This window comes from Anolis sagrei, chromosome 4 (genome assembly GCF_037176765.1).
Source record: "Anolis sagrei isolate rAnoSag1 chromosome 4, rAnoSag1.mat, whole genome shotgun sequence".
Classification (NCBI taxonomy): Eukaryota; Metazoa; Chordata; class Lepidosauria; order Squamata; family Dactyloidae; genus Anolis; species Anolis sagrei.
This window is the reverse complement of record NC_090024.1, coordinates 6,186,960-6,214,938: the sequence shown is the minus strand read 5'-3', so window position 1 is coordinate 6,214,938 and position 27,979 is coordinate 6,186,960. Positions and strand designations below refer to the sequence as shown.

General features: G+C 44.8%; 1 protein-coding gene across 1 annotated transcript; it reads right to left on the bottom strand.

The window, feature by feature from the left end:
• Window positions 1-17: 17 nt before the first annotated feature.
• LOC132773541 (protein brambleberry-like) lies at window positions 18-27,979 on the bottom strand. Its single transcript, XM_067467241.1, has 13 exons — window positions 27,914-27,979; window positions 25,630-25,889; window positions 22,287-22,415; window positions 19,768-19,953; window positions 18,108-18,330; window positions 15,487-15,603; window positions 14,717-14,896; window positions 11,941-12,147; window positions 8,590-8,752; window positions 6,982-7,046; window positions 6,581-6,759; window positions 3,994-4,094; window positions 18-575 (listed from the first exon to the last, which is right to left on the bottom strand). The coding sequence occupies exons 2-13, from the start codon at window positions 25,873-25,875 to the stop codon at window positions 440-442; spliced, it is 1,932 nt and encodes a 643-aa protein (XP_067323342.1). The 5' UTR covers window positions 25,876-25,889; window positions 27,914-27,979; the 3' UTR covers window positions 18-439.

Genomic DNA, 27,979 nt, shown 5'->3' with positions numbered 1-27,979 from the left:
ATAGCAAGTGTCTCATTAATTAAAGATAGTACCAAAAAAGTCTGTTTGGGTTCACATGCAAATAAGCCAATTTGGGGAGAGAAAACAGAGGTAGATGAGGTTCTTGTTTAGTTAAATTAGATGTTTCCAAACCCTGTCTAGGAAGCCAGAAGAATCAAGTCGTGGTTGTAGCTTGTCAATCATTTCCTTTGGGTACATAATCCTTGACTTGCATAAGCTACTACATCAATAGATGACCTCTCTTATTATGAGACGATTTTAGGTACCAGCTATGAGCTAGATCCACGAAATGCAGACTGCCCTTCCTTGGGAACGTGCCAGAATAAAAATGGTAACCTTGCAATGATTAAAAATGGCATCTCTTAATTGGAAAAGACCATTAAAAGTGATGGGTCACTTTTGCCGTTCGTCAACAAGAGAACTAAATCGGAGAGAATGCTTAGCCGACGTAAGAGGACTGTCCGGATTCATGGATGTGGCAATAACTTTGTCCTGCGACGGCTCTCTTCCGGCATGGCTTTCCCGTCCGAGTGACCGCTTGGCACCGTAGCCTTGGAGAGGCTGAGCAAGTGGACCTGAAAAGCAAAAGGTGATCATCCACAACATAAGGCCCTCAACCTTCTCTGAGACTGTTTTGGGTCACACATCATTCCAAAGGGGTTCTTCATAGAATAGGATCATGGAGTTGGAAGAGACCCCCAAGGACCATCCAGTCCAACCCCATTCTGCGATGCAAGAAGACACAATCAAAGCCCTCTTGACCTTCTCTAGGATCATGGAGTTGGAAGAGATCCCCAAGGACCATCCAGTCCAACCCCATTCTGTGATGCAAGAAGACACAACCAAAGCCCTCTTGACCTTCTCTAGGATCATGGAGTTGGATGGGACCCCCAAGGACCATCCAGTCCAACCCCATTCTGTGATGCAAGAAGACACAATCAAAGCCCTCTTGGCCTTCTCTAGGATCATGGAGTTGGAAGAGATCCCCAAGGACCATCCAATCCAACCCCATTCTGTGATGCAAGAAGACACAACCAAAGCCCTCTTGACCTTCTCTAGGATCATGGAGTTGGAAGACACCCCCAAGGACCATCCAGTCCAACCCCGTTCTGTGATACAAGAAGACACAACCAAAGCCCTCTTGACCTTCTCTAGGATCATGGAGTTGGAAGAGATCCCCAAGGACCATCCAGTCCAACCCCATTCTGCGATGCAAGAAGACACAATCAAAGCCCTCTTGACCTTCTCTAGGATCATGGAGTTGGAAGAGATCCCCAAGGACCATCCAGTCCAACCCCATTCTGTGATGCAAGAAGACACAACCAAAGCCCTCTTGACCTTCTCTAGGATCATGGAGTTGGATGGGACCCCCAAGGACCATCCAGTCCAACCCCATTCTGTGATGCAAGAAGACACAATCAAAGCCCTCTTGGCCTTCTCTAGGATCATGGAGTTGGAAGAGATCCCCAAGGACCATCCAATCCAACCCCATTCTGTGATGCAAGAAGACACAACCAAAGCCCTCTTGACCTTCTCTAGGATCATGGAGTTGGAAGACACCCCCAAGGACCATCCAGTCCAACCCCGTTCTGTGATACAAGAAGACACAACCAAAGCCCTCTTGACCTTCTCTAGGATCATGGAGTTGGAAGAGATCCCCAAGGACCATCCAGTCCAACCCCATTCTGTGATGCAAGAAGACACAACCAAAGCCCTCTTGACCTTCTCTAGGATCATGGAGTTGGAAGGGACCCCCAAGGACCATCCAGTCCAACCCTGTTCTGTGATGCAAGAAGACACAATCAAAGCCCTCTTGACCTTCTCTAGGATCATGGTGTTGGAAGAGACCCCCAAGGACCATCCAGTCCAACCCTGTTCTGTGATGCAAGAAGACACAATCAAAGCCCTCTTGATCTTCTCTAGGATCATGGAGTTGGAAGAGACCCCCAAGGACCATCCAGTCCAACCCTGTTCTGTGATGCAAGAAGACACAATCAAAGCCCTCTTGACCTTCTCTAGGATCATGGTGTTGGAAGAGACCCCCAAGGACCATCCAGTCCAACCCTGTTCTGTGATGCAAGAAGACACAATCAAAGCCCTCTTGATCTTCTCTAGGATCATGGAGTTGGAAGAGACCCCCAAGGACCATCCAGTCCAACCCCGTTCTGTGATGCAAGAAGACACAATCAAAGCCCTCTTGATCTTCTCTAGGATCATGGAGTTGGAAGGGATCCCCAAGGACCATCCAGTCCAACGCCATTCTATGATGCAAGAAGACACAATCAAAGCCCTCTTGACCTTCTCTAGGATCACAGAGTTGGAAGAGATCCCCAAGGACCATCCAGTCCAACCCCATTCTATGATGCAAGAAGACACAATCAAAGCCCTCTTGACATTCTCTAGGATCAAAGTGTTGGAAGGGATCCCCAAGGACCATCCAGTCCAACCCCATTCTATGATGCAAGAAGACACAATCAAAGCCCTCTTGACCTTCTCTAGGATCATGGAGTTGGAAGAGATCCCCAAGGACCATCCAGTCCAACCCCATTCTGTGATGCAAGAAGACACAACCAAAGCCCTCTTGACCTTCTCTAGGATCATGGAGTTGGAAGAGATCCCCAAGGACCATCCAGTCCAACCCCATTCTATGATGCAAGAAGACACAATCAGAGCCCTCTTGACCTTCTCTAGGATCATGGAGTTGGAAGAGATCCCCAAGGACCATCCAGTCCAACCCTGTTCTGTGATGCAAGAAGATACAATCAAAGCCCTCTTGATCTTCTCTAGGGTCATGGAGTTGGAAGAGACCCCCAAGGACCATCCAGTCCAACCCCATTCTATGATGCAAGAAGACACAATCAAAGCCCTCTTGACCTTCTCTAGGATCATGGAGTTGGAAGAGATCCCCAAGGACCATCCAGTCCAACCCCATTCTGTGATGCAAGAAGACACAACCAAAGCCCTCTTGACCTTCTCTAGGATCATGGAGTTGGATGGGACCCCCAAGGACCATCCAGTCCAACCCCATTCTGTGATGCAAGAAGACACAATCAAAGCCCTCTTGACCTTCTCTAGGATCATGGAGTTGGAAGAGATCCCCAAGGACCATCCAGTCCAACCCCGTTCTGTGATACAAGAAGACACAATCAAAGCCCTCTTGACATTCTCTAGGATTATGGAGTTGGAAGGGATCTCCAAGGACCATCCAGTCCAACCCCATTCTATGATGCAAGAAGACACAATCAAAGCCCTCTTGACCTTCTCTAGGATCATGGAGTTGGAAGAGATCCCCAAGGACCATCCAGTCCAACCCTGTTCTGTGATGCAAGAAGACACAATCAAAGCCCTCTTGATCTTCTCTAGGGTCATGGAGTTGGAAGAGACCCCCAAGGACCATCCAGTCCAACCCCATTCTGTGATGCAAGAAGACACAACCAAAGCCCTCTTGACCTTCTCTAGGATCATGGAGTTGGAAGAGACCCCCAAGGACCATCCAGTCCAACCCCATTCTGTGATACAAGAAGACACAATCAAAGCCCTCTTGACATTCTCTAGGATCATGGAGTTGGAAGGGATCCCCAAGGACCATCCAGTCCAACCCAATTCTATGATGCAAGAAGACACAATCAAAGCCCTCTTGACCTTCTCTAGGATCATGGAGTTGGAAGAGATCCCCAAGGACCATCCAGTCCAACCCCATTCTGTGATGCAAGAAGACACAACCAAAGCCCTCTTGACCTTCTCATGAGACTGTGATGGGTCACACATAACTCCAAAGGGGTTATTCATAGAATAGAATCATGGAGTTGGAAGAGATCCTCCAAGGGCCATCCAGTCCAACCCCATTCTATGATGCAAGAAAACACACAGCAATCCCAAAATGTATTACTACTACTACTAGTAGTAGTAGTAGTAGTGTTGTTATTATTATTACCCCATGATCTACTGTTGGCCATCCACTGCTATGAAACACCACCCAGGATCCATACTTACATGTCACTGGCCATGGAGTCATTGGGTGAAGAGCACCTTGAGATGGGAAGCGAGTAGAAGGATGAGCCCACATGAAGGTGATGGAATCTGTCCAATGGGACCTGCCAGAGAAATGTACAGGTGGAAGTGAGGATATCTGCTTGTAGGGCCAGAAAAAGAGCAGTTCAGAAGCAGATTCTCAAGCTCAGCTATACCTGCAACCACAAACCCTTTCCCCAAATATCTATCAAGGCCTGACCCTTTGGCTAAAGATCCCAGCTGGCCACTTCAGGTCAATGTGATGGAGAAACCTCTCCAGGTTTTAATCCCTAGTCGGCTCACATTTAAGAGTTTCTGGATTTGATTAGAAGACCTCTCTAGGGATTTGTAGGTCTTCCAGCACAACGCTATGGTCAACTTCTTTAGGCATCTCAGAAGACCTCCCTAGGAATCTCTAGGTCTTCCAGCACAACGTTATGGTCAACTTCTCTAGGCATCTCTGAAGACCTCCCTAGGAATCTCTAGGTCTTCCAGTGCAACACTATGGTCAACTTCTTTAGGCATCTCAGAAGACCTCCCTAGGAATCTCTAGGTCTTCCAGCACAACATTATGGTCAACTTCTTTAGGCATCTCAGAAGACCTCCCTAGGAATCTCTAGATCTTCCAGCACAATGCTATGGTCAACTTTTCTAGGCATCTCAGAAGACCTCCCTAGGAATCTCTAGGTCTTCCAGCACAACACTATGGTCAACTTCTATAGGCATCTCAGAAGACCTCCCTAGGAATCTCTAGGTCTACCAGGACAACGCGATGGTCAACTTCTCTAGGCATCTCAGAAGATCTCCCTAGAAATCTCTAGGGCTTCCAGCACAACGCTATGGTCAACTTCTTTAGGCATCTCAGAAGACCTCCCTAGGAATCTCTAGGTCTTCCAGCACAACGTTATGGTCAACTTCTCTAGGCATCTCTGAAGACCTCCCTAGGAATCTCTAGGTCTTCCAGTGCAACACTATGGTCAACTTCTTTAGGCATCTCAGAAGACCTCCCTAGGAATCTCTAGGTCTTCCAGCACAACATTATGGTCAACTTCTTTAGGCATCTCAGAAGACCTCCCTAGGAATCTCTAGATCTTCCAGCACAATGCTATGGTCAACTTTTCTAGGCATCTCAGAAGACCTCCCTAGGAATCTCTAGGTCTTCCAGCACAACACTATGGTCAACTTCTATAGGCATCTCAGAAGACCTCCCTAGGAATCTCTAGGTCTACCAGGACAACGCGATGGTCAACTTCTCTAGGCATCTCAGAAGATCTCCCTAGAAATCTCTAGGGCTTCCAGCACAACGCTATGGTCAACTTCTTTAGGCATCTCAGAAGACCTCCCTAGGAATCTCTAGGTCTTCCAGCACAATGCTATGGTCAGCTTCTCTAGGCATCTCAGATGACCTTCCTAGGAGTCTCTAGGTCTTCCAGCACAACGCTATGGTCAACTTCTCTAGGCATCTCAGAAGACCTCCCTAGGAATCTCTAGGTCTTCCAGCACAATGCTATGGTCAGCTTCTCTAGGCATCTCAGATGACCTTCCTAGGAGTCTCTAGGTCTTCCAGCACAACGCTATGGTCAACTTCTCTAGGCATCTCAGAAGACCTCCCTAGGAGTCTCTAGGTCTTCCAGCACAACGTTATGGTCAACTTCTCTAGGCATGTCAGAAGACCTCCCTAGGAATCTCTAGGTCTTCCAGCACAATGCTATGGTCAACTTCTCTAGGCATCTGTAAGTATGATTCTATAATCAACTTATGGAAGCGGTTGGTCATACAGCTGCATTAAATGACTTCCTTTGGACCAAAACCTAAAACAACCTTTTCAAACTTTGATCTCCAGAGGTTTTGGGTTTCGATTCCCAGACCAATGTTGCCCAATGACCAGAGATTCTGGGAACCGGAGGGCCAAAGATTGAGAGATATTGCTTCACTAAATTGGTATGGTGATCCACAACAACACTTGCTAAATTGTATAAAGAAACAAATAGTACATGTTGAAAAGGTCAGGAACAAGAGGGAACTTTCCACCAAGGAAATTCTGCAGCAGGGTAAACAAACAAAACAATGTAGGTACTTTAGTTTTGTAAGTACTTCAAACTACAAGAGAGGAGATTCCATCTGAACACGAGGAAGAACTTCCTGACTGTGAGAGCCGTTCAGCAGTGGAACTCTCTGTCCTGGAGTGTGGTGGAGGCTCCTTCTTTGGAAGCTTTTAAACAGGGCTGGATGGCCATCTGTCAGGGGTGCTTTGAATGCAATATTCCTGCTTCTTGGCAGGGGGTTGGACTGGATGGCCCATGAGGTCTCTTCCAACTCTTTGATTCTATGATTCATGGATCGCACATGCCTAATATTTACTATATTTCAAAGAAATTATATATGCTAATTTCACATAAGCATTTCCCCCTGAAACGTTTGCAAATCCTCTCTCTCTATATGTGCATTTTCCTCCTGCAATATTTGCAAGCCCCAAAACATCTGAAGGACCGAAGTTTGTCCAGGCCTGTTATAGTGTCATTTAAGGCACTCTTTCTTGGGTTCCTCCTCTCAGCATTCTCCAGAATACCTCTCTTTTGACGGAGCGGGACAAAGCGGGACGGCGGAGGCTGATGGTGTGGAGCGAAGGGCTTTGGTGAGGTTTCCCGTCTACTGAAAACAGCATGGCGTTCTCTTGTCCTCTTCTTTGAGAAGAAGGAAGGACATCTGCACCTTTCCTTGGGGACTCCGTTCCCAAATGGGTTGCATCTGCAAGACAGGATCAGGACAGCCATTAACAATGCAAACGAGGAGATGCATTTCGACCATCCGTATCATGCATGGGCCAACTTGGGTCCTCCAGGTGTTTTGGACTTCAACTCCCATAATTCCTAACAGCCGGTAGGCTGTTAGGAATTGTGGGAGTTGAAGTCCAAAACACCTGGAGGGCCCAAGTTGGCCCATGCCTGCCTTGAACTACATTTTGCTTACCTGACCTGTAGCTCGACTCTTCCAACTCTTCTAGCTCCTCTTTCAAGAATTCAGCATCGACATCTCTGGAAGATAAGAAGATTCAGGCTGGATAAAAGCCAAAGACTATTGGAAATCCCACAATGTTCTGTCACTAGTTTTCTCAAAGAACTGAGTGTGATCTTTTTCCAGCACGAGGGACAAACTTGGACAGGTTATATCATTACTCTGCTAAATTTCCAAGAATTAATCTAATTTTCCCTCTTACTGCTGCCCCAAATTGGCACTGGCCAGGCTTTAGCACAGCTGGTAAATAATCATAGAATCATAGAATCATAGAATCAAGAGTTGGAAGAGACCTCATGGGCCATCCAGTCCAACCCCCTGCCAAGAAGCAGGAATATTGCATTCAAATCACCCCAGACAGATGGCCATCCAGCCTCTGCTTAAAAGCTTCCAAAGAAGGAGCCTCCACCACACTCCGGGGCAGAGAGTTCCACTGCTGAATGGCTCTCACAGTCAGGAAGTTCTTCCTAATGTTCAGATGGAATCTCCTCTCTTGTAGTTTGAAGCCAATTCTCCGCGTCCTAGTCTCCAAGGAAGCTTGCTCCCTCCTCCCTGTGGCTTCCTCTCACATATTTATACATGGCTATCATATCTCCGCTCAGCCTTCTCTTCTTCAGGCTAAACATGCCCAGTTCCCTAAGCCGCTCCTCATAGGGCTTGTTCTCCAGACCCTTGATCATTTTAGTCGCCCTCCTCTGGACACATTCCAGCTTGTCAATATCTCTCTTGAATTGCGGTGCCACATAATAATAACAATAAGAATGGCAAAAGCCGCAAAACAAACTTCTATACAACTTGGATTGATTACAAAAAAAGCCACATTGTTGGATTATCAAATGCCTAGATGTCATCGGGGTTTGTGAAAATATTAGAAAGTTCACTGAAAATGCAATGAAACAATGGAAAACTGAGTTGTTCGTGTCCAACGAAAGCTATGGAAGTGTTAACATCAAGAGAGGAATTTTCCAAGGTGACTCACTGTCACTACTGCTGTTCATCATTGCAATGATCCCACTGTCAGTAATTCTACAGAAAACAAACCTAGGCTACCAAACAGCAAGAAATTCACCAAAAATTTCCCACTTACTGTACATGGATGATCTAAAGCTTTACGGAAAATCAGAAACTGAAATCGAGTCACTGACCAACACAGTCAGAATCTTCAGAACTGACACCAGTATGGAGTTTGGCCTAGACCAGTGTTTCTCAACCTGGGGGTCGGGACCCCAGGGGGGGGCACGAGGGGGTGTCAAAGGGGTCGCCAAAGACCATCAAAAACACACAGTATTTTCTGTTGATCATGGGGGTTCTGTGTGGGAAGTTTGACCATATTGTATAATTGGTGGGCTTTGGAATGCTCTCAGATTGCAGGTGAACTAAAATTCCAGCAACTATAACTCCCAAATGTCAAGGTCTATTTTCCCCAAACTCTACCAGTTGTTCACATTTAGGCATATTGAGTATTTGTGCCAAGTTTGGTCCAGATACATCATTGTTTGAGTTCACAGTGCTCTCTGGATGTAGGTGAACTACAGCTCCCAAACTCAAGACAGATTTTCCTACCTTTCAGGAGTTGAAGTGACACAAACACAATTCCCATTCTTTTCCTCCTCTTCATGGACACAAATTTCAGGATTTTCCCGGAGGAATGTCACAGACCCTAAGATCTGTTTGTGTTCTTTCCTCGCCATTGCATGGCAGATGATTCTTCCCAGCAGCCAGTTGCCTAAGGGAAGCACAACATTAAAGTCAAAAAGCAAGTAAATATTGCTTTTGGAGGATTGCAATGCCCAGAATCCCCAGCTAAGGGAATGCATGGAAATTTGAAGTTGTAACACAACTTCAGAAGAGTATCCACAAGTTACTTTCCACTTTTTACACTTCCAGCTGCAAAACTATAGGAGTTTTGACTCCACTTTAACTTCCATGGCTGCGATCTTTGGAACCTGCAATGGTTCCAGAGACCTCTGGAAATGAAAGGTAAATATTTCACAAAACGACAAATCCCAGGTTTCTGTAGCACTGAACCTTTCTAGACTCTCCAGTTTGACCAGCCACTGCCAGAAGGGACAGAGTTTCATCTATGCTGATGATCGTGCCATTACCGCTCAAGCAGGGAGCTTTGAGATGGTTGAGCAGAAGCTCTCCGAAGCTCTAGGTGCTCTAACTGCCTATTACAGGGAAAACCACCTGATCCCTAATCCATCGAAAACACAGACATGTGCTTTTCATCTCAAGAACAGACAAGCATCCCGAGGTCTGAGTATCATCTGGGAAGGAATCCCACTGGAGCATTGCAGCGCACCCAAATACCTGGGAGTCACTCTGGACCGTACTCTGACCTACAAGAAGCACTGCCTGAACATCAAGCAAAAAGTGGGTGCTAGAAACAATATCATACGAAAGCTGACTGGCACAACCTGGGGATCACAACCAGACACAGTGAAGACATCTGCCCTTGCGCTGTGCTACTCTGCTGCTGAGTATGCATGCCCAGTGTGGAACACATCTCACCACACTAAAACAGTGGATGTGGCTCTTAATGAGACATGCCGCATTATCACGGGGTGTCTGTGCCCTACACCACTGGAGAAATTACACTGCTTAGCCGGTATTGCACCACCTGACATCCGCCGGGAAGTGGCAGCCAATAGTGAAAGGACCAAGGCAGAGACATCTCCAGCTCATCCCCAGCTCATCAGCTAGCACGTCAACGACTTAAATCAAGAAATAGTTTTCTTAGATCTACAGAGACACTCGCTGGAACACCTCAGCAAGCAAGAGTTCAAAAGTGGCAGGCTCAAACCCAGCACCTCAATCCGTGGGTGATACCAGATGAGAGACTCCCCCCTGGGCACACAGAAGACTGGGCGACTTGGAAGGCGCTGAACAGACTGCGCTCTGGCACCACGAGATGCAGAGCCAACCTCAAGAAATGAGGCCACAAAGTGGAATCCTCGACATGCGAGTGTGGAGAAGAGCAAAACACTGACCATCTGCTGCAATGCAACCTGAGCTCTGCCACATGCGCAATGGAGGACATCCTTGCGGCAACACCAGAAGCACTCCAAGTGGCCAGATACTGGTCAAAGGACATTTAATCAACTACCAAGTTTGCAAAATATGTGTTTTTTATCTGTTTGTTTGTTTTGTTCTGTTAGAAATGTAATAAAATGGTATGGTTGCTGATGACACTATAAATAAATAGCAAATATGGAGGCCTGACTGTTTTGCACTCCAGGACAGGAAAAGCCCTCTGACCACACCGTTGAATTAGGAAAACAATCCTTTTATTGAAGATAATTAAAAAGCAGCAAAGTAGAAAGCACTTTAAAGAAATAGGTAAATCCAATTAGGTAAGAAGATAAGCAGAAACAAACTAGTCCAGGGTAAAGTTCAGCAAAGTCCATAAAAACAAAGTCCACACTTCTCTAATAAAATCCAGAAAACCAGGAAACATTCATCCAAGGCATGAGTATGCAGTCATAAAATCCAAGAATCAAAACCATGAAACAAGAAGTACTTAAGCATGAATCTCCCAATCAAGGCTTCCACGAAACAGGGATGAGAACCTAACTTGATTCCAAATGATGCTTCATCTGGCTGCATTTTCCGTACTTGAAACTTCCGTACCCTTTATCCCCTTGTTAAGCTATTCCAAGGACTGAAGAATTGGTTTCGCTTTAATTGAGATTCCCTTATCTTTTTCTGTCAGAGCTTGGCAGAACACTGAATCCACTGTTCGGCTTGTCTGTTTTGACTAATCTCATCCCATCTTATCTATTTTCTCATTCATAGAATCATAGAATCAAAGAGTTGGAAGAGACCTCATGGGCCATCCAGTCCAACCCCCTGCCAAGAAGCAGGAATATTGCATTCAAATCACCCCTGACAGATGGCCATCCAGCCTCTGTTTAAAAGCTTCCAAAGAAGGAGCCTCCACCACACTCCGGGGCAGAGAGTTCCACTGCTGAACGGCTCTCACAGTCAGGATGTTCTTCCTCATGTTCAGATGGAATCTCCTCTCTTGTAGTTCGAAGCCATTGTTCCGCGTCCTAGTCTCCAGGGAAGGAGAAAACAAGCTTGCTCCCTCCTCCCTGTGGCTTCCTCTCACATATTTATACATGACTATCATATCTCCTCTCAGCCTTCTCTTCTTCAGGCTAATGAGCTAATGAGCAAATTATCTATTTGCTCATTAATTTCTGCAGCTGGACTAGGTGCCGAGCAGTTTTCATGTTCCCTATCATGGGAACTAACAATTCAAGAAGCACACCATCACCCCCACACCCCTCAGGGACGTTATCATGGGAAACTACACTTTGCACAGGGATCTCCTGGTCATTTTCTGCATCAATATCATTGACCGAACCATTGCCACCTTGAAACTCATACTGCAACTCATTGACATCACTCCCCACATCCAAAGCATCCTGACCTTGAAACACAATCACAGGCTGAGCTCCAACACAGCCACTGATTGAAGTTCCGGGTTTTAGTCTGCCACTTTTGGACTCTTGCTTGCTGATGTGTGCCAGGTGCCCAGTTGTTTTCAAGCCCCAAATCCTGGGAACTCTCTTGTAGCAATTCAGGGAGTACACTATCATCCCCACATCCTTCAGGGACATTCTCATGGGAAACTACACTTTGCACAGGACTCTCCTAGTCCTTCTCTGCATCAGTATCATTGACCAAACCATTGCCATCTTGAAACTCATTGACATCACTCCCCACATCCAAAGCACCCTGATCCTGAAACACAATCACAGGCTGAGGTCCAACAGACTGTAATTTGATTTACACGACTAAGCATCCTGTATGTATTGCTCTGAAGGCTTTGGAGCAGCCTGCAAGCAAGTAAACCTGGGACATGACATGAATGCATCAGGGAACAGAAGTGAATTGCATACTCGCCTGCAACCGCCAGCACCAAGAAGATGGTGAGGGCATTAAATCCTAAGGAAACGATGTGGTTGAGCTCCAAGAGGGCATTGGCCACGACGAGGACCAGGAGCATGATGCGCGGGAGGCCGGGGATCTGCAGGAAAGTCATGACCAAAGCGGCCAGGAGGAAATAGCAGCCGTGGAAGAGGCAGGTGTAGATGGAGCTCAGGCTGAAGCCTGGAAGACAGAGGAGGGCAAACAAGGGGCTTCACAACTGCTTTTGCACATTTTGCATTTGTATATAAAAACACAGAGGTGTTGGCCATCCAGTCCAACCCCCTTCTTTCTGCCAGAGTGGAAGACATGATCCAAGCCCTCCTGACAGATGGCCATCCAGCCCCCATTTTAAAACCTCCAGTGAAAGAAACCCTGAGGCATATTTCACTGTGACCGTATTAAGACCCTTAAGGACATTCATGAACTCGAGTTGTTGATGCAGATGTAGTTGAGTAGTTGTTGTGTGAAGCTGAACATGCCATAGCTTGTGCATGTGATGGGAAGATTTTGTGTTTATTCCATCTCTTGGTGAGTGAGGTTACCAAGCAGGATCCTTATAGTGTTAGCTAATTAATTTATTTTTATTTATTTATTTACTATGCTTCTATACCGCCATTCTCAGCCCGAGGGCGACTCATGGCGGTTTACAAAACGGCACAATTCGATGCCCACAACAGTACAAAAACAATTTAAACATTAAAAACATTTAACACAGGTAAAAATTCATTACAATTAACTGTTGGGGTTCAGCCTGACCCTGATCTGTGTGAACCGGATTCTCTGATAGTTTTTCCAACTGAGCAAGCTCTCCCTGACCCTGACAGTGTGGAATCTGTTGTTGATGCAGAGGTCAGCGGAGACGAAAATGAAACTTAACAGCTGGAGGAGAATGTTTTGGAAGTTAGCCGTGATCTCTCTCCACCTGGGGTTTTTAATGAGGACCGAAGAGAACAGATAGTTAGAGACAGAAATGTTTCCCAGTTTCTATGAAGGTCACATCGTTTACAGGAGAGACAGGCCCAGACGTCAAAGTCAAGGGGCGTTTCAAAGAATAGCTTCTTTGGTTTAAGAGGCCTCCTGCCGGGTGCCTCTTTAGATCAAGCAACGTTTGGGACTGTGGCTGTGCCTTGGCAGAATTCCTGTGTTTCATGGCCGGTAATCCCAGAGGCTTAGTTATCAAGTTCATGGTTAGTAAAAGGCTAACAGATTCCTGGTTCTTGTATTGTGGCTTTTGAAATTTTGCTCAAGTTCAGAGATTCTACTGACTGCTGTGTTTTTCTGTGGCTTTTTGACTTTGCATTTACCTTTCTTTTGTAACCAATTTTTCACCAATAAACAAGGATTGCTTTTCCTACAGTCCAGTGTGGTGGATTTAATCTTATGGTCTCGTTTCTTGAACTGGGATGCAACATTAACATCAGTAACAATAAAAACCATAAGTCCTCCGCATTTCATTACCAGTCATTGTCCAGTCATGTTGTCCAACCGTTCCGAAATCAGAGTTTAATAGCTACACTGCGTTTGGAAAGGCCTGCTCATATAGCCAGGTTTTAACTTTTTTGCGAAACGTTAAGAGGGTGGGGACTGATCTAATGTCCCTGGGGAGGGCATTCCACAGCCGAGGGGCCACCGCTGAGAAGGCCCTATCCCTCGTCCCTGCCAATAGAGCCTGTGAAGATGGCAGGACCAAAAGCAGGGCCTCCCCAGAAGATCTTAAATTCCTAGAGGGTTCGTAAGGAGAGATACGTTCGGACAGGTAAGCAGGGCCAGAACCGTTTAGGGCTTTATAGGCTAAAGCCAGCACTTTGAATTGTGCTCGGTAGCAAATTGGCAGCCAGTGGAGCTGGCACAACAGGGGAGTTGTATGCTCCCTGGGTGCCGCTCCTGTTAGCAACTTGGCTGCCACCCATTGGACCATTTGGAGCTTCTGAACAGTCTTCAAAGGCAACCCCACGTAGAGAGCGTTGCAGTAGTCTATACGGGATGTAACCAGAGCGTGGACCACCGTGGCCAAGTCAGACTTCCCAAGGAACGGGCGCAGCTGGCACACAAGTTTTAGATGTGCAAAAGCTCTCCCGGCCATCACTGAGACCTGGGGTTCCAGACTCAGAGATGAGTCCAGGATTACTCCCAAACTGCGAACGTTATGTGCAGACTGCTAACCATCTCTCTATTGTGTGTTTGTTTTATGTTGTTTTCTGCATGTCCTGTAAAGATGTGTCTTACTGAAAGTGTGAGTTTGTGCACGCGACACTGGCTTATATAGCTTAAACAGGAAACAAGTACACAATCATCCACTTAACCGGAAACTGTCAATCACTGCTGGCTGAAGTATGTAGCCTCGTCTTCTAAACCAAACAAATGCTCACACAGCTTTCTGGTGCCCCTAGCAGAGCAGCTAGCCTGAAAAGGAGTGTAGTTGAAGCACACACCTAGATTTCTAGTGCTTACCTGAAGAAAAGGGAGCAAAGGTGGCTTCTTGCTTCCTCAACTTCTGTGGGAACCCAACTGAGGAACTAGCATACAATGGAGTAACTACTTTAAAAAAAACTTTCTAATGGTCAGAGCTGTTCAACAGTGGAATGAACTGCCTGGGAGTCCTCTGGAGGTTTTGAAACAGAGGCTGGATGGGCATCTGTCGGGAGTGTTTGGATTGTATCTTCCTGCCTGGCAGAAAGGGGTCAGGTTGGATGTCCTTTAGCGGTCCCTTTCCACTCTAGAATTCTTTGAAATCGTCCACCGGCTTTACCTGCCCAGTTGATGAATCTCTGAATGTGCCGCAGCTGCCCTTCGACGTTGCTCTGCATGCGCTCCATGGTGAACAGCACCAGCCCTAAGCTTTCGTTCATCTTTTGCAGCTTCCCCATCAATTCCTCGTAATACAGGCCGGTCTGGTTCTGGTAGGCGGCAAACAACCCCAAGTTGCTCTCTGGTGGGAGAGGCAAGGGTGACGTTACTGAAAGGGTCTTTGAGCGAAATTTGCAAATAGTAAGGGGCTTTGAATGAAATTAACAGCAAAAGAGAGACATTCTCTTTCTCTGACTTAAAAAGAGCAATATGGAAGAAAATGTTTTTAAGAAACAAGATGTGACATGTAGAAGGTACTTTCTTACACAGGATGCTTGTGGTTAACTTCAAAGGTTGTTTTTTTTTTTGAAGCGCAGAGGCCGCATGTACAAGAAGGTACTTTCCATCAAAAGGTCAGAATTATTATTCACAAATGGTGTTTTCCCTATGCTTTTTGTTTGTACTGGGCTATAAAGTTTGCAGATTTCAAGGGAAGAGCACGGCAGTCACTTGAAGGGTAACGTCTGTGTATGTTGCCTGGCTGTCCGTCTTCTTCATGAAGAAACTAAAATAAAACCTTGTTTTTCGATCTTTCATTGGGACTGTCTCCTTCCTTTCATGCTCCCACGACGTGGACCTAAAAAGACCCAATTTAGGGTCTCTAACATTACGAAAAAGGCATGGTAAAGAAGCATCGAGAAGGAATGAAGAGAAAGGGCTTTGGATCCAAACCTATTTTGGAGTAAACCTCCTGGGCTCGCTTCTGCACCTGGCTCAGGTCCCTCAGGATGGCTTTGTGGCCCTCTTGCAAGTCGGCATCCTGGCTGCTCAGGTGAATGCTGACATTTTCTGTAGAACAAGGGATGCACCATTATTATTATACTATGCAAAACTATTTTTGTTCCTGGGTCATAAATATCATTCCCTCATTGTTTCTAGCATAAAAACATGGGGAAAAGTTTATTAAACTGCAAAAACTTTGTTATTGCAGAAGGGACATCCTGCAGCACATTTTGCTCAAGTATTTCAATGAATAACTCATTGAGTTTCAGCAAATTCAGCATATGTATTGTCGAAGGCTTTCATGGCCGGAATCACTGGGTTGTTGTAGGTTTTTTCGGGATGTATGGCCATGTTCTAGAGGCATTCTCTCCTGACGTTTCACCTGCATCGATGGCAAGCATCCTCAGAGGTAGTGAGGTCTGTTGGAACTAGGAAAAAGGGGTTTATATATCTGTGGAATCACCAGGGTGGGACAAAGGACTCTTGTCTGTTGGAGCTAGGTGTGAATGTTTCAACTGACTACCGTGATTAGCATTTGATTGCCTGGCAGTGCCTGGAGCAATCCTTTGTTGAGAGTTGATTAGATGTCCTTGTTTGTTTCCTCTCTGTTGTTGTACTGTTGTAATTTTGCACTCATTGTTTCTGGGGTAGTTTGGCCCTCTGCATTGCTAGAGGCATTCTCTCCTGACGTTTCAGCATAGTTTGTGGTAGTGACAAACACAAAGTTTCTGGAGTATAACAACTACTTTCAAAGGACAATTAAACAGTAAATAACAATTTCAAACTGAGAACAGACATTTCTTCAATTTTTCTTATATAGAGTTATTCATAGACTCTTTAAGAGTTGGAAAAGACCCCAAGGGCCATCCCGTCCAAATCAAAACTTGAAAAAACAAAACAAAACATTAGCACCAGAAACAGCAATATTATGTATGGGATATCATATAACTTCAAGTCATTTCTGTTGGAGCATGCAAGGAATCAGTTAATGTGTGTGTCAACTGTAAAATAAGATGCATGAAATTGATTGGTTAGGCAATACCTGGAGAGCAGGCTGAGCCTGGGACTTTTGGATACTGTTACATTTTTGTTCAGGCTTGAACTATGCAGGTGCAGAGGGAGAAGAAGAGACAAGCAGAGAGAGACAGAGTTTGGAGTGTGCTCTCACTTCATGCGCTGCTGAAGGAGTTTATCCACATGGACAAAGAAAGACCACTTTAAATCTCTCATAAAAGGACATTATGTGAGTTGGTGCAACTGATCAAATTCTACATATATTGTTCTGAACTACGAAGAGTAAACTACTTGTTTATTAGGTTCTTGTGGGTTTTTTCGGGCTATATGGCCATGTTCTAGAGGCATTTTCTCCTGACGTTTCGCCTGCATCTATGGCAAGCATCCTCAGAAGTAGTGAGGTCTGTTGGAAGTAGGAAAATGGGTTTATATATCTGTGGAATGACTGGGGTGGGGCAAAGAGCTCTTCTCTGCTGGAGCTGGGTGTGAATGTTTCAACTGACCACCTTCATTAGCACCTTCACCTCTCAACAAAACATTCCCCCAGGCTCAGCCAGGACTTCAAATGCTAATGAAGTCATGGACCCCAGTCATTCCACAGATATATAAACCCTTTTTCCTAGTTCCAACAGACCTCACTACCTCTGAGGATGCTTGCCATAGATGCAGGCGAAACGTCAGGAGAAAATGCCTCTAGAACATGGCAATATAGCCCGAAAAAACCCACAAGAACCTAGTGATTCCAGCCATGAAAGCCTTCGACAATACTTGTTTACTCTTACAGAAAGGAAGAAACCATGAAAATGAACAAAATCTGGCTACCAGTATTAAAAAACTCTAAAATTACAACAGCAAAACAACAGACAGGAAACTAACAAGGACATCTAATCACCTCTCAACAAAAGATTGCCCCAGGCACTGCCAGGCCATCAAATGTTAGTCAAGGTGTTCAGTTGAAACATTCACACCTAGCTCCAACAGACAAGAGTCCTTTGTCCCACCCTGGTCATTCCACAGATATATAAACCCTTTTTCCTAGTTCCAACAGACCTCACTACCTCTGAGGATGCTTGCCATAGATGCAGGTGAAACATCAGGAGAGAATGCCTCTAGAACAGTGGTTCTCAACCTGGGGTCCCCAGATGTTTTTGGCCTTCAACTCCCAGAAATCCTAACAGCTGGTAAACTGGCTGGAATTTCTGGGAGTTGTAGGCCAAAACACCTGGGGACCCACAGGTTGAGAACCACTGCTCTAGAACATGGCCATATAGCCCAAAAAAACCTACGACAACCCAGTGATTCCGGCCATGAAAGCCTTCGACAATACATTAAATTACTTGTTCTTTACGGTTCACCTGCGTGGCATATTTTCTTTCTCTGGCAAGGCAGTGTGTGGGCTGATCAAATGTGAACTACACGTGGTTTATTTTACATTAAGCCACAGAAGGAACCAGCAAGAGGAAGAGAAAGACAGACAAATTGGATCAGGTGAAGTCAACCAAAGACGCTAAGACTGCTCCTCTCCTTAGCTGCTCGTGGCCATCTTTCACCCTCACCCATTCTCCGTGTGATGCCCTCGATCAGCTGGGCCACCTGCTGCTGCCCGCTGGCAATCAGGGCTTTCTCCTGGGCTAGCTGGGCCAGGTTGCTGTGGATGGACTCCTCCATGTGTTCTTGGTTGTCTTGGAAGACCTCTTGCTGGGCCAGGAGCCGCTCTTGACCGCTCACCACTCGTTGCAAGGACTCCGAGGTCAGCGCTCGCAGCTCCTCCTGTCCACTCTAATAAGGGGAAGCCACAGAAAGGGAAGAGTCATGTTGTGCATCTAGACCAGGCATTGAAGTCAACTGGAACTTTTGGAGGGTCAACTCGAAGGGGAGAGGACCCTTAGTTCCCACCAAAGAGGGAACGCTACTTTGGCGAGCCTTCATGAGATTTGAAATGAGACTCTTGCCAAAGCGGAGAAGAGGCATCGAGGTTTAATGAGCGATTCAGCTGAGAAGGATGCAATGTGGTGATAGATCGCACACAAAGCATACCAGTACATTGATCAGAGGCATATTTATAGCAAAATACAGGTTTGAAAGTTTCAAAACTCCCTCCCTCTGCCCTCCAATGGGAGAGCTTTCCCTGCTTCAGCGCCTTGACAAATCAGGAGAGAGGCGGGATGAAAACAGAAACAATGAGCCGGCAAATGAATCAATGGATGTGATGCCCAGTCTATTGTCCTTGAGTGGAGTTGCGATGATCCTTGATTACTTTCATCCTGGCCTTCCTGCCACAATCAGATAAGGCACAAAAGGGGAGGGTGAGGAAATATCCGGTTTTGAATGAAGTAAACAAAATTGGGAAGGCGGCCCCCTGAGGGGCGTCTCGTTCCTATTGCGAAATGGCCAAAAGTCTGCAAAAGGAGATCCCAGCCTGATGGCCTTAATCCTGGAGCCACATAGGGATTCCAGGTCTTATTGTCCTCGCCAGAGTTCTGGGATATGAGTTTCTTTTGTTGCCCTTGATTGCCCTTTCAACAGCTGGCTGCTTCCTGGATTGATTTACCCAAGGGGAGGGGGAAGGAGTGATAGGTTTGGGTGTCAGGGCAAGAATAAGGAAAATACATGGGGGAATACAGAAATCCACAGAAATTCATATCACATATTTCCTTCCCCATCCCACCCTGCCAAAGAAATTTAATAAAGAAATTATTTTCAAGCAATGTGAGTCCATAGTTCATTTTGAGGGAAGTTCACGAGCGGGAAAGATGTCCTTGCGAGTCCAAAACATTAGGCAGAGCTCTTAAAGCCCAAAAGGAAAGTCTGTTGATTTCCCACTGAGCCATTGGGTGGAATTCTGCCACGCTGGGATCGAAGCTGGTCCTTGGGAAACTACAACTCCCATGAAGGGCAGAAGTCCCAGCCATTCTCCAAAAGTCTCGTGGGGTCCTTGTTGTTGTTAGTGCCTTGGCAATGTGACCAAGACTTAACCCCTACTGTGCAGTCTGGTGCCCTTGCCCTTTGCAGAACTATAAGTCACTATCCCTTGTTTGGGGGGGGGGTGCTCAACTTCAGCATGGCCAACTTTGTCCCTCCCTCCAGGTGTTTCGGTCTTAAACTCTCACAATTCCTAACGGTCAGTCCATGTTACCGATCTAATTGGTCTACCCTTACTGAACAAATCCAATACACTGGAAATATTATAGGAATTTCTGCTACTGCTCCACAGACCTTGAGGATCTCCATGGCTTCCAGCTGTCCAGCTGCGGTGGAGACCAAGGCATTGACCGTGTGCTCGGCCCGGAGCTTGAACTGCATTTGCCGGGTGGCATAGCAGACGGCACGTGCACGGTTGCTAACTATGTGGTAAGCATTCCAGGTGTCGGGATCCATCTCCGCAGTGCACTCAGCCAGGGTCTGTGGGAGAGAAGAGAATGGCCATTTTTATCGAATATGAGAGTTCATAGAATCAGAATTGGCAGGTACCATAAGGAGACATCCAATGCAACCCTATTTTGCCAGGAACGGAGACACAATCCAATTCTCTTCTCCTGTTGTATGTCAGGCTGTTCAGCCTGTGATTGTGTCTAATGATCAGGTTGCTTTAGATGATGGGAATGGCAATGTGGTGTCTAATGATCAGGTTGTTGTGCAAAGCATGTTTTAGCCAAGACACACAGGCAAGAGGAAAAAGGAACATAAAAACTTTTATCAGCAGAGGCATAAACTTGAAGGGTTGCATACAAAATCAAACAATGCAATAAACTTACATAGTCCTTGTAAGTAACACAGAATAAAGCTTCTTCATCTTCATTCAAATGAGAGGGCAAAACGTAAACCTTGAGTAAATAGCTATTCCACCATAGCAAAGAGTATCACTGTTAGAGCATCGCAGCATTACAGCATATTGCTTTTCCTCCTCAGAGTAGCGTATTGCTTTTCCAAACTGTATTCTAAAATCCTTACAGTTATACCCCACCAGGTGTGGCCCAAACATGCTAGCTGACCTACATTACCAGCTGTACACTGTCTAGCCGGTATCGCACCACCCGACATCCACTGGGAAGTGGCAGCCAATAGTGAAAGGACCAAGGCAGAGACATCTCCAGCTCATCCCTTGTTTGGGTATCAGCCAGCACGTCAACAACTTAAATCCAGACATATTTTTCTAAGATCTACAGAGACACTTGCTGGAACGCCTCAGCAAGCGAGAGTCCAGAAGTGGCAGGCTCAAACCCAGAACCTCAACCAATGGCTGATGCTAAATGAGAGACTCCCCCCCTGGGCACACAGAGGACTGGGCGACTTGGAAGGCGCTGAACAGACTGCGCTCTGGCACCACGAGATGCAGAGCCAACCTTCAGAAATGGGGCTACAAAGTGGAATCCTCAACATGCGAGTGTGGAGAGGAGCAAACCACTGACCACCTGCTGCAATGCAACCTGAGCCCTTCCATATGCACCATGGAGGACCTTCTTGCGGCAACACCAGAAGCACTCCAAGTGGCCAGATACTGGTCAAAGGACATTTAATCAACTACCAAACTCACACATTTTGTACTTTCTCTGTTTGTTTGCTTTGTTCTGTTAGAAATGTAATATAATTGACTGGCTGCCCTGACACGAGAAATAAATAAACCAGCTGTACACAATAATTAACATCATAAAGTTTTTCTTTAACACACACTCGATCCTGCTACAACTTACTGTAACACCGGTTGCTTTGGATGATGGGAATGACAATGCTGTTCATGTTCAAGTTGATTCCTCTGATGGGAATGGAGATGCTGTTCATGAAGATGTTCCTGAAGGGAATGGGGATGATGGGTCTGTTTCCTGGGCCTAGTTTTAGGGATGTAGGGCTTGAATGCAGTTCAGTTGATGGCTTAGAGAGGCCTGTGTTGCTGCAAAGGGAATCTCAAGATCTTGAGCCTGGGAGAACCTCTGAGCTGCATTTCCAGGGTTAGTTATCTCGAAATGCAGATTTTAATGAAGCCTTGAACAGATGAAGAGCTTTTAGCCAGCAAACAAATCAGAAACTAAGGCGCTCAGCCAGTTTAGAGTAGAAGCTAGTAGAGAAACCAAAACTAAGGAAAAGTCCGTTCCTAGCTGTTTGGGGAAAAGTAGATATACAGTGCCAAGTATGGAGTCTAGGCTCAGACGAAGCAATGTTGGGTTCACGAATAGTTCTCCATGCCATGTTCCTGGACCTTGGTCTTTGTTTTATTCCTGTTTAAGTGCCTTTGCTGTTGTTTTTGCCTTTGAAATCAAGCTTCTGGTTTAATGAACTTTCTTGGAACTATTTCTCTGTGGATTTATTGCTCTTTTTATTTCAATTGCATTTGCCTTTTTACTGTGAATTACTTTTATTGCTTTGGCTTTTACTATCTTCAATTATCTGCTTGCTATTTTAACTCAACTGTGTGGTGTTGGGAGTCAGAGGGAATCCTGCTCTGGAGTACAACATCTCCAAACTAAACACACTTGGTTTCCTAAACCATTCCTCATAGGGCTTCATGGCTTCCAGAATTTTGACCCCTTTGGTGGCCCTTCTCTGGACATCTTCCATCTTGTCCATATCCTTCTCAAATTGTGTTGCCAAGTGACTGGAAAGTGTTATCTCAAGCCAAAGCAGAAGAGAGTGGGATTATGACTTCCATCAATCAAGACATTCTCCTTCTATCAATGCAGCCTATAATCACATAGAACCTGGACTGCCCTTGGAGTGAATCCCCAAAATGGGTGACTTACCATATCTGAGGTGCAAAGGTATGTCCTTCGGCCTTCAACCCCCGCTTGACAGTTGAATAGGGAGACCCCCAGCTTGGCCAGCTCCTCTTCTGTCAGGTCTGTACAAGACGAACGGAGCTGGGCTATGACCTTGCCAAGAGAAAAGCCAAAAATACATATTAATGGTACAGATGGAGCATACCTTTGTTGGAATACTCCAAAATTATACACCTGGATGGCTAAGATAAGGTTGCTTTTGCTTCCTAGTATTTCAGTGTGCCCGAACTTTGTTGCATACATAAAAATATTGCATATATTAGTCTATGTGTGGATGGTGTAGGTCAGGCATGGGCCAACTTGGGCCCTCCAGGTGTTTTGGACTTCAACTCTCACAATTCCTAACAGCCGGTAGGCTGTTAGGAATTGTGGGAGTTGAAGTCCAAAACACCTGGAGGGCCCAAATTGGCCCATGCCTGGTATAAATATAATAATATTTTTTTGATTAAAACAATCTCTCTGCCAGGAAATTGCTGCCAAGGAGGACTTGTAGTCCAAAAAAAATACATTCTCCAAAGATTCCATTGGAAAGCAGAGTGGAAAACTCTGGGATATAACCAATAAGAATTGCATTAAGGTTGGTAGAGAGAATGTCTATTATTATTATTATTATTATTATTATTATTATTATTATTCAGATAGATGGTGTTGGAATTAAGCCATTGATTGTGCCTAATGTCAATAAGGAAGTCGATTGTGGGATTTCTGGGACTGCTGAGCCTGCGAAAGTCCTGAAATTGAGTGTTCTGTGTCTCCTGCAGTTAGTGAATGTGAAGGTCACAGAGAGGGGCCCAAAGAAGTCTTTCTCTAGGGAAGCAAGTTCAGAGGATGAACTGCCAGGTGGAGAGGTTAATGAGCTGATAGATAAGAGACTTAGTTTTCGCAAACTCTGAGCTGCTTTACAGACTCTGCAAAGGTCACATTGCTTATTAGAGAAAAAGCCATTATCAGTTTGCCAGGGAAAACGGAATGATCTCATGGTTTTATTAGAGAAACCAAAGGGATTTGTTGTGGTTCAGCGTGATTTTGGGCCTGAGATGTATTCTGATGATGAGGATGATGGGATTCAGATTCCTGGCTCTTTCTCTGTGCCACAGATTCCTGGGCCTGTTCCTATGTCTTTTTCTAAGGCTCCAACAGACAGTGCAGATAGTGCAGCTGAAGAGTCAACAAAGCGGTTCTCAGAAGAAAGGAATGTTAACGAAGTAGATAGCTAACAGGTGGAGAGGCCTTTGCCTTCCCACGCTGATAGTGAAAGTGCAGAAAGCCTTGATAGTGACCTGACCCGGCAAGCACATCTTGATTTGCGGGTCAGGAGGAGTTCACGCCTAGCTAGCAGAAGGGAAGCCAGCTCAGGGAAAGGTCATCGCAATGCTTTCATGTTGGTGAGAGCATAATGTTTTCATGTTAGCAAAAGGTATTTAGGCTTCTAGTTAACGAAGGGAAAGTGTCATTTCAACGTGGCTTGTTAGCCTGAAAGCTTAATGGAATAACCTTGGTTTTAAAGCAGCACGCTTTGGGCTTCCTGCATCGTGATTCTTGGGGCTTGTGTTTCACTGTTTTTACCATGGACTCTGTTTTAACCTTTGCTTAAAGGATTATGTCTTCTGTCTTTACCTGAAGACCTTTGGAACTGTGTTCTACATTTAACTTATGTCTTTGGATCTTTGCATTGCTTATTCTATATTTTGACTTGGATTTTTCCTCAATAAACTACAAATTCTACAGCTCTTGTGTGGTGGTGTTTGGGAGCAAGGCAAAGCTTGCTCTGCGTTGCAACGGGATTTTTCAGCAGTCTGGTCAACATTGGAATTTGAGGCAACATCTCTTGCCAAGTCCTAGTTAAGCCTGCTAAGGGAATTCTAGTTTCATGTTTCCAGTTGTTTATGTCCAAGTTTAAAGGATTGTTCCTGTATTTTTGTGCTTTGGATTTTATGCTGCCTTGTGTACTCTGATTCTTTTGCATTCCTGGTTTTTCATGCAACTCTTGTACCTAGAATCTTATATACTATTTCATGCATTTGGACTTAAATGTTTTTACTGTTTTGCTGATCTGATTTTTATATATTCTTCAATAAACCGCTTTGCTGATTTACATTGGATTGGAGTGTGGTGGTTAAGTAAAGAGGTGCTTCCTCTCCCAGAATACAACCGATGGGCTTTTAGAAATGAACACGTTTAAAGAAAAGTCTGGAAGAATTGCTTGTTATCCACTGGGGTTTGGTTCCAAGACTTCCTGTAGATACCAAAGTCCACAGATGCTCAAGTCTCATTATAAATACGAGGGCTGAATGAAAAGTAATGCCTCCACCTTCGTTACTCCTCAGCAGATGGCAGTACTGGTATGCGGCAGGTACTAGCTTGTTCAGTAGACTCTCCTCGACAGTTTCATTTTGGCGGGAAGCCTTAGCATTGAACGGTTTTGTTGTTAAAGTGCGAAGTATGGAACCCTGCACAGGCGGTCGGTCATTGCGACTTAAGCAACGTGCAGTCATTGAATTCTTGACAGCAGAAGGTGTCACCCCAAAGGAGATTCATCAGAGAATGCAAGCTGTGTTATAGTGATTGTGTTGATGTGGGTATTGTGCGTCATTGGGCAAGAAAGTTTAAAGATGTTGAGGTGGGAACATCTGACTTGCATGACAAACAAAGAGTTGGATGTCCTGTGACAGCAACCACCAAGTTTCAAAAGCAAAAGGTTGACAGATTGATTCAGGATGATCGTCGTATCACTCAGAGAGTAATTTCAAGCATAATTGGCATTTCATTATAGAGAACATTATTGTTTTGCTTGGCTTTCGGAAGATCTGTGCACGATGGGTACCCAGGAAGCTAATGCCTGAAATGAAAGTGCACAGACTTGAAACTTCAGAGACTGGATCTCACCACCATTCGACGCCCTCCATACCATCCAGATTTAGCACCGTCTGACTTCCAACTGTTCCCAATAATGAAAGAAGATGTGTGGGGACATCATGATGCTTCTGATTAAGATGTTGAGAGAACTGTGAGACGCTGGTTGCGGAAACAGAGTGTTGACTTCTTCCGTGACGGCTTCAGAAAACTTGTTCATCATTGGCAGAAATGTATCCAATTGTCTGGTGATTATGTGGAAAAGTGAATAGTGAAGAGCACATTCTCAGGATTATTTCTGCATTTGATTTATTAAAATATTCCCATCCAAACCGAAGTAATGAAGGTGGAGGCATTACTTTTCATTCAACCCTTGTAACTCTATGTAACATGATTCCATAGCAATGAGCCAGTGTGGAAGCCTTGAGGAAAAGATAAGGTGGAGAAGACAGACCTTGTGGTGGCAGGAATCCAAGGGTGAAAGATGCAACTGGTGGGCCTCTGCTAAAAACCTCTCGTCGGCTGTTGTCATCTCGAAAGCAACATGTTGGAGATTTCTGGGATCTGGAGCAGGATCCGGGTCTGGAACAGGGGTTGGTTTGGGACTTCGAGAGAGCCAGCCAAAAAACCCAAGGCAAGGGCCAATGAGCAGAAGCAAGAAGAATGGGAGAACAGAAGTCTGGTGATCCCGCATTGGCATCTTTCGAGGATAATCTGCAAAAGAGAAACAGCCAGATTAAGAAGCGAAGAAGGGCATTGACGAGCTGGAGTTTGAGATAGAGCTCATTGGGTGCACCTACACAAGACACCTGGAGTCCAAGACACCCTCCAGGTGTCTTAGACTTCAACTCCCACCAGCTGTTAGGCATTATGAGAGTTGGAGTCCAAAACACCTGGAGTGTTGCACTCCAGGATAGGAATAATCCTCTGCCTTTAAATACCACACGTTGAATAGGAAAAAAACAATCCTTTTATTGAAGATAAGTAAAAAAACAGCCAAGTAAGAAGCACTTTAAAGAAATAGGTAATTCCAAATAGGTATGAAGATAAGCGGGAACAAATTAGTCCAAGGTAGAGATCAGCAAAGTCCATAAGAGCAAAGTCCACACAACTCTAATACAACTCAGAAAATCAGGAATACATTGATCTTCCTGACTGTGAGAGCCGTTCAGCAGTGGAACTCTCTGCCCCAGAGTGTGGTGGAGGCTCTTTCTTTGGAAGCTTTTAAACAGAGGCTGGGTGGCCATCTATCCTGGATGATTTGAATGCAATATTCCTGCTTCTTGGCAGGGGGTTGGACTGGATGGCCCATGTGGTCTCTTCCAACTCTTTGATTCTATGATTCTATGATCCAAGGCTTGGGTAAGTAATCATGAGATCCAGGAATCAGAACCATGAAACAAGAAATATCTTAGCATGAAGCTAGGACGAGAACTTGCGTGATTCTAAACAATGCTTCATCTGACTACACATCCCAAACTTGAGACTTTTATCCCCTCGTTAGCTAGGTCACTAGCGGTCAGAAATTGGTTTCTCCCTTTATAGGGACTCAATGAGGTGAGCAGCAAACATGGCACAAAACAGGGAAAACAAATTTGAAATATGTATCATGAACGTAAAAATATTAAATCTACATTCAAAAACAATACGGTGGGATACCATTAAGGTCATTAAAGAAAAAATATTGATAGTAATGTTTGAAATAGTAGGCAAATAAAATAAAAACAATACAGTAATGCCAGTGTAATAATAATATTATTACACTGGCATTACTGTATTGTTTTTATTTTATTTGCCTACTATTTCAAACATTACTATCAATATTTTTTCTTTAATGACATTAATGGTATCCCACTGTATCATAGAATCAAAGAGTTGGAAGAGACCTCATGGGCCATCCAGTCCAACCCCATTCTGCCAAGAAGCAGGAATATTGCATTCAAATTACCCTGACAGATGGCCATCCAGCCTCTGCTTAAAAGCTTCCAAAGAAGGAGCCTCCACCACACTCCGGGGCAGAGAGTTCCACTGCTGAACGGCTCTCACAGTCAGGAAGTTCTTCCTCATGTTCAGATGGAATCTCCTCTCTTGTAGTTTGAAGCCATGGCTTCATTGTGTCCTAGTCTCCAGGGAAGCAGAAAGGAAGCTTGCTCCCTCCTCCTCCCTGTGGCTTCCTCTCATATATTTATATATGGCTATCATATCTCCTCTCATCCTTCTCTTCTTCAGGCTAAACATGCCCAGCTCCTTAAGCCGCTCCTCATAGGGCTTGGTCTCCAAACCCTTGATCATTTTAGTCGCCCTCCTCTGGACACATTCCAGCTTGTCAATATAATACTGATATTGTACTGTGCTAATAATATAATATATTGTATGAAAATATATCTTGTAAGCCGCTCTAAGTCCCCAATCCAATAAATATAATGTATTAATTAGTATATATAATAATAAATATAATAATAAATTATATATATATATATATATATATGTATACATACATACACATTGACTAATGATCCCCATAATATAAATCCAAGCTATCAATAAATATAAATAATAGGATGGAAAGGTATTAATTAGTATATATAATAATAAAAATAATAAATGTTATATATGTATATACACACACATACACATTGACTAATGATCCCCATAATATGAATCCATAATTGACTTATTGATTAACTATCAGCATAGAAAAAGCATGTAAAGGTGGTTCCATTTCCTTCCCTACCTACCAGTCCAAACTCAGACAAACACTCATTTCAAAGTTTCGCGGGAAAAAAACAGCTGAGGCTCCTTTC